At 48.0% G+C, this 7,500-nt stretch overlaps 1 protein-coding gene across 6 annotated transcripts in view; it reads left to right on the top strand.

The window, feature by feature from the left end:
• The window catches only part of robo1 (roundabout, axon guidance receptor, homolog 1 (Drosophila)), a 112,622-nt gene that overhangs the window by 13,264 nt on the left and 91,858 nt on the right, over window positions 1-7,500 (top strand). For all 6 annotated transcript variants that reach the window (XM_035534118.1, XM_035534119.1, XM_035534120.1 and 3 more), the window contains one exon: window positions 1,667-1,993. In XM_035534118.1, coding sequence (XP_035390011.1) covers window positions 1,667-1,993 — 327 coding nt within the window. The remainder of the gene's footprint in view (window positions 1-1,666; window positions 1,994-7,500) is intronic.

Genomic DNA, 7,500 nt, shown 5'->3' with positions numbered 1-7,500 from the left:
GTTTCTTATTATTTGCATTCTTTTATGAATCTTTTATTCTTCTTTCTTTCACTTTTTTCAGGTAAAGTGTTGTCATTTCAGTGTCTAGGTGTATCCATGGGACAAAAGATGATGAAACAGGCTAAGAACCCAGACAGTTGAACAGTACCGTGTTTCTGGACCATTTAGCTACATCACATGCTCAGTGCCACACTTTCAAAGCAACATTTCTGGATTCAGTTCTGAAGCTTTTTAGTTCTCTAGCTAAAAGTCATTTTTATGGTCATATTTACAGTAAATAATGCAGTAGTAGTTATCAACAGTTGCAGTTCTGTGTTTGCTTTTACTAGTTTCCTGTCAGTCGTTCCTCTCAAAACACTATTGCTGTAATTGGTTGTATTCTGCTGACTGATGTGTGTGTGTGTGTGTGTGTGTGTGTGTGTGTGTGTGTGTGTGTGTGTGTGTGTGTGCGTGCATCAGCAAAGAAGTAAACCCCATGTGCAGAAAATGTGTGTGTGTGTGCGCACGCGTACGTGTGTGTGTGTGTGTGTGTGAGATGTGGGTAGAGCCTGGGAGAGTACTGTGAAGAAACATCAATGCCAACCCATGGGATACTGGATAAATGAATTGTGACCCTGAACCACTAATTAATCCCAGGTCCTTTTAATTGTTGCTGAATGAGATCTAAAGGCCAATGTGGAGACACACACACACACACACACACACACACACACGATTCTCTCCAGCCCTCAGCCATTAAAGATGCCGTGCTCATTTGCATATAAACCAGGTTTTGTGGGCACAGTTCACTGGTCTCTGAACTGAAGTAATGACTTTACTCTGGCCACCGAGATTACCTCTTTCTACTCCCATTCTAGCCACTTGTTATCTCCTTACAACACGACTAAGTCCACTTTAGACTCTCCGGCATGCACACACGTGTACGTACAGATCCGTGGTTGCAACGCATCTGCCTGTAAGGCCTGTTATCTTCCTCCTTTGCCCTGCTCCCCTCCCGTTTCCTGGCTTTGATCAAGGAAGTTGGAAACGTCTAAAATGACACTGGTGTAGTTAAAGTGTCGCTCCGTCACACTCCAAAGAAGAGAGAGGATACAGTAATTTCAGAGTGAGCTTCCTCACAAGGCTTTTGTTTGTGGACTGTTCCTCCCTTGCAGAGAACGCCCAACACCTGCTTTAAGAAAATCCGGATGAGTCTAGCAGGCGGTGCCAAACCAGATCAATGCTCGCGCCATCACCGCCCACAATCCTGAGATATTTCGCATTGTTATTTCTCCTAGTTGTTTATAAAGTTCCTAGTTTGCGTGCAGCAATTTGTCATGTCATCGATTCTGTGCATGCTGAAGCCTGTTGTTTTAATTGCTTGTGCTGGGGTGGAGTCTAGTATAATGGGCCGGTTATTAAGCCATGCTGCAATGCATTGCTTTAACTTGCGATGACTGGGGGGGAATTTTGCTTGGGGAATGTGGATGTCCTGAGTGAGAAGTAGCCCAAGCAAAGGTCCTGAAGTTTCAGGATGTGCTGTACCACTGTCGTTTGTGTCTCGCCATTCCGCATTCTGCTAAATCTTCTCCATTTGTTCTCTGTGCACCTCCATAACTCACCAGTCACCACACGTGTCTTTGACTCTTGCCGAACCAAAACGTTTTTCCTTCTCGGCTTCCTCCAGGGTCCCGCCTGCGGCAAGAGGACTCCCCGCCCCGCATCATGGAGCACCCCTCCGACCTGATCGTGTCTAAGGGCGAGCCCGCCACCCTCAACTGCAAGGCGGAGGGCCGGCCCACGCCCACCGTGGAGTGGTACAAGGATGGCGAGCGGGTGGAGACGGACCGGGACGACTCTCGCTCGCACCGCATGCTGCTGCCCAGTGGCTCCCTCTTCTTCCTCCGTATCGTCCACGGCCGGCGGAGCAAGCCCGACGAGGGCTCGTACGTCTGCGTGGCCCGAAATTACCTCGGGGAAGCCGTCAGCCACAACGCCTCGCTGGAAGTGGCCAGTAAGTGCTTGGTTTTCTTTGTCTTGATTGTTTTTTGTTTTTTTTTGGGGGGGGGTTGTCTTTATTTTGAGGTTGGTACAGGTTAGCAACTGCACGGGAGGCGTCTCAGCTCCACGTGCGCGAGGACGGGAATTCCATCTCTCTCGGCTGCCCGGACCTTTCCGGCTCTTCCGCGGCATTCCGGAGCCTGTGAATAATGGCCCGCTGATCCAGGCCTTTCGCAGGGCCGGCAGGTTTCAAAACCAGGCCACGGGCTCGGTTCAGGCCGTGGTCCTCGTTCCGCGGCCGTGCTCGGAATAGCGGAGAGGCGAATGAATGGAAGGGCTCTCCTGTTTCCTCCTGGGACGGGCGCCTCAATGGGCTCAGTCGGTTGGATAATCCTGAGACGGGCAGGAAGCGTTCGCGTCGGTGGTGCCCGGAGCTGCCTCGGCCCAGCTGGGTTGAGTGGGTCTTAAAGAACCCTCAGTAGGTGGTCAGGAGTCATCAGAGAAACAAAGCCTGTCTTGCTTTTGTTGTTTAGAATGTGGGAGTTGCCTGAAGAGTGATAGGTGGAAAGTTTCTGTGTTGTCTGTGGCCTTTTTTTGTCCCCCTTATGCAAGCATCAGTTTCCGAAGACCAAACAAAAGTGAATGAGTGTGCACTTGACTTGGTGAGATTCAGATGAAGAGAATTCAGCCCTTAGGGGAAAGACCAGAGGGTTCTGTACCACGGCAGAGCTGTGGCCAAACAAACGCATTCAGAATGTCACGGGTTTATGATGTCACGACTCTTGGGTGTTGTGGTTGGCTTTCAAGTTTTCTTAAGGACGCTTTCATGTTTAGTGCAAAATCACAGAGAAACCTGAGCACTTTTCTCATGTTTTATGTAGCTCCAGTGCCTGGTGACCCCTTTGCAAATATCTTTCGAGCCATAAAAAGTTTATCGATTTTGCATGGAAAAACAATGTCACACAGTGTCATTCTTGCAAGGCATCCCTCTGACACAGTACCCCGGTGTCATTTTTTCCACATTCCAGCTGATGTGTGTAGGTTGGGGCACAGAGTGAAAAAGAGTGAAACTTCTTCACGCTATATTCATTATAATCTTAAGATAGACCGCATTTAGTCATGTCAGAGATATATACTGTAAGTATAAACTAATGCAACGTTGCCAGGTACCAATAAAGAAAATAAATAATTTACATGTGATTTTAGTAGGCTATAAAGTTTTAGAAATCACACCCAGAACCTACACCATGTTCCAAATTAGTTCAGCCAAATTACAGAACCTAGCACATTAGCTCAACACGCAAGGTACATACAACACCCTTAGGTATTTGGTTAATGATTGTACTAACTTGTTCTTACTTATCGTCAGGCATATTATAGTCACATCAATACAGCTAATAAACCCTCCATAAGTAACCATTAACTTCATATTGTTATGTTAGCCTGCTCAAGAGAACGTTTCCGATTTAGGTAATTAAACATTTGTTTTTGGTAATGCATTTGTGAAATTTCTTTCAGTGAGTCTTGCTTTTGCCATGCATTCCCGGAGCACAAATAATGCCTGTTGTAAAAAATACTATATCAACACATTTCTGACTGATTAAGTGCTTTTTCTTATTATAATGAAGTAAATGTAGATTTTTGACATGCTATAAACATACAACGGTTGCAACATACACAAATATCACTAGAGTACAAGTAGCTTCCCTTTCTGGAGAATTTCTGCTGTGAGTGATTGAGTTAAAATCCAGGTCCATGAGGTACTTTGCATCTAATAATAAAAACCAACTGCTTCAAAAGAAGTTTTGGCAGAAGTTGAATGGACCGTGAATCTTGTTTTTTTGGTTTTTTTTTTCCAAATTGTTTTTTGAACTCCGATCGCTGTTGTTTTTCATGATGGGGTTGCTTCAAGAAGAGCTGGGCCTACAGAAATCCTCCATATACCATTTCTGACGTAAGCTGGACAGGATCAAGATGGGAGGATCTCAGATATCAGGCACTTTTCGTGTGTACCCAGGAGCTGTCACCAGGCCTCTCGCCGGGCTGTAATCTAATCGAGCTGGCCGCGGGTCGGACTGCTATGAGTCATGGTGAAATGTTTGACACTGCTGCCCGGTGGGCGGAGCTACAGTCTCCCAGAGTTCCTGAGCAAATTTAAATTACGGTGCCTCATGACCTTTGTGATTGACAACAGAAACTGGACACCTATAGCCTTCCAGAACATGCAGAGGGCTGACTTTTACACACACACACACGAAATGTCAGATTTACAGTCTACCCTTCATAAATATTCGATGTGGTAGGGCTGCAGAATATATTCTATGCTAATTGTCTTTGTGCGATTCCATCACCAAGAGTTCTAGCTTGCTGTAATGTACTGAAATGAGGTCTGTTACCTTTTACAAGGACTTAAAGAATTACCTAAGGCACTGAAGCAGACTTCATGCTGTGCAGCTAATGTGTGAACCTGCTGGTTTGTAGGTTCGCTGGAGTATACATGCTAGTTGTACTGAGTCCATATTTGCACTGCTTGGTGAGCATACCAACAGATCTCAGGCATTCAAGTGGTCGGCTGGGTCGTAATCTTAATATGTTATAATATATTTGCCGCGTGAAATTCTGTCCGTGAGAACGATCGGGTAGCCGATGGAAAGAGTATCAGCGTATCTAGGAGCTAAAAGTGGTGGCGTGGAAAGCAGATGATATACGCTGCACATGGCTGGATTTCAAAAAAAACAAAACAAACCCCAACAGCGAGAATCTAGGTGGGAAGACGGCTTGTTCGGGGGGGGGGGGGGGGGGGGGAGCATCACTTCCGCTGCTCAGTGTCGGGAAGGTTCAAACAGGACCGTAATGGCGTAGTGGTGAAGCTGAAAACCCTCGCACGGTTTTACCCCACCACCCCCTCAGTCCAGCCACCCCACATGTAATTATGTTGCCCCAGCAACCAGGGCTGGAAGCCTCAGTTAGGAATGTAGTAGACGCCATGGTTCTCTCAAGGCTAACGCTGCTCTCACTACCTGAAAAGTCTTTGTTTTTATTTTTAAAAAATTGGGCCTAAAATAGAGTTGTGAGTGTGCTAGCGTAGTGAATTAGTTCTGTATTAATACATTAGGCTTTTCTTATGCTTTTTTCTGTGTCCGTGTGCTCACTGTTGTTTTCATTTTGACTTCAGGAATGTCCGCGTTGGTTTTTCCAATAAAACCTCACTGAGGAAAGTTATCCCATAAAACCCGTTTGTACCGCCTAACCCGCTCCCATTCGAGAACTGGAAGCACAACTCTCCTCCTCCAGTGATATTTCACTTTTACAGCCACCTGACTGAGACTGGAAAAGCTATGGTTCGGCCGTGGCGCGTCTGTGCCAGGCTGGGAGCCGGAACCATAGCCCCCTCTGCTTTGCCCCTCGCCATGGCTACCTCGGCGAGCCCGTGCACAGCGCTGCCTCGCGCTCACTTCTCCACTTCACTCTCTCTCTGCCCCGCAACCGCACACGGCCGCGAAGCCCCGAGGACCGACGTGGCCCTTTGTTTCTGTCTCTTTTTTTCTATATGATACTTGGAGGTTGTCATGCTGTTGTTGGCATACGATAACCCCCGGCGGAACAAAGGATGAGAGAAAGGAGGAGTGTAAGAAGAGAGGGCAGGGAGAGGCGGGTGCGGCCGCGCCGATCCGGACGCGCTAGCCGTGGAGCCCTGGGAACGAGGGACACATTACGTAATGCGGTGAGTCCAGCTGCTGGGGTTTCTGAAGAATGATGGACCTGTCTGTCGAGTAAACCCCCCCCCCCAACCCCCGTTTCAAAACAGCTGTGAAAACGATGATCAAAGACTCCAGGCTTTTTTTTTCACCCGTAAAAACAGCAAAACGCAATTTTCCCAAAGATTCATGGACAAGCTAATCCAGACCTTTTCTCCGTTTTTGGTATTTTGACAGCGTGAATGGAGTCAAACTAACTGTCGTCATGGCAACGTGAATGGTATAAAGTCGTTCCAGAATCTTTTTGTGTCGCCATTCCCATCATGCCTCTTCTCTCTGTCCTGTCTGTGAAGTCCGTATTGTGCATTTGGACACGCTAAATCAGGGTGGCCTGTTTAGCAGGTTACCCTCTTGAAAGCCATCACAGATGAAAGGGGCTAATTATGGTGTACTCCTCCGGTTCCTGGACAGGAAGATTAGGAGCAGAGGGAATGAAAGGTGCCCAAGAACAGGCACCCTGAGTCCCGTGCACATCCCGCCTGCAGGCCGCGGGGTAGCCGGACTTGTGTGTAAGCAGTGAAACCCTACAGCGGGACACTTGGGACCTGCTGTGCCCGGTTTGTTACATGCCAACAACATGTTCACACGCGGCCTGCGCTTTTGTGTGGGGAAGTGTAGGTGGGGTGGTGGAGGTGGAGATGAGGTGGTGGAGGTGGAGATGAGGTGGTGGAAGTGTAGGTGGGGTGGTGGAGGTGGAGATGAGGTGGTGGAGGTGGAGATGAGGTGGTGGAGGTGGAGATGGGGTGGTGGAAGTGTAGGTGGGGTGGTGGAGGTGGAGATGAGGTGGTGGAGGTGGAGATGAGGTGGTGGTGGTGATGATGGTGTGGCAGAAGTTGGCAAACGCCCAAGACTGCACCGTACGCTTCGTCTGCTGGTTTTGGCATGCTGTGTTGCCCTGCTTGAGTCATTGAGGAGACCTGCAATCCATGGATTCATTCCCACTCGTTTCCCGTCACTGGACTCTAAGCCTTTAAAGCATCATTTGTTTTGGAGTGTTTGGTTTAATAAGCGGAATAAACACGCAGGCTCCGTTCTCCCCACACTTCCATTCTGAGCTTTTGTTCCTCTATTGTCCTTCTTTTTAAAAAATCTTTGAAAATCAGTTTGATTCAGATTTTCGAAGGGTTAGGCAGGTGATGGTGGAACGGATGGAGGTGCACAGAGAAGGAGTAACACAGCTTTTTTTCGAGTCTAGGAACTCCGAGGAACGTCCTGGAACCAGTGTGACGCACGGAGCATCACGTGAAGCTCCAGCAAACGCGTCCTGAGTTTAAAATAAAAGAGCGAACATCTGCTTCACCGCTTTCAGTCACCGAGTTCTTTCTCGGCATCTGGCTCTCTTTTTAACTGGCTGCCTGGTTCTTGGGTGTGTGTCTAATTTAGCCGTTTGAACATGGCCAAAACTCCAGAGAGAAACTAATTCATGATGTTTAATTACAGTGCAGAAGGGAATTGCTGACAGACCTCTTTCCCAACGAACGATAAAGCTCAGGCTTCGGGGGAAATGACTGGAACTTCTTTCTTTTTCTAGTATCTGTCACCGTTATCAGTTCCGTTTGACTTTTAGTTTTTTTTTTTAACGCAGCCCGACATCTGCTCCGATCCATTTGTGCAGCATCTCGGTTCCTGCCAAAAGCGCGTACTGATATCGTTCCGCCGTTTTGCGCGGCTCTCTGAGCTGCAAGGTCAGGCCACTTCTTCCACGGGTTCCCGTCCTGGCCCCGGTATGAGGGAGCTGGCGTGCGCTCGCTGCTCGAAGCTC

Source organism: Electrophorus electricus, chromosome 15 (genome assembly GCF_013358815.1).
Source record: "Electrophorus electricus isolate fEleEle1 chromosome 15, fEleEle1.pri, whole genome shotgun sequence".
Taxonomy (NCBI): domain Eukaryota; kingdom Metazoa; phylum Chordata; class Actinopteri; order Gymnotiformes; family Gymnotidae; genus Electrophorus; species Electrophorus electricus.
This window is presented reverse-complemented; position numbering and strand designations above follow the sequence as displayed.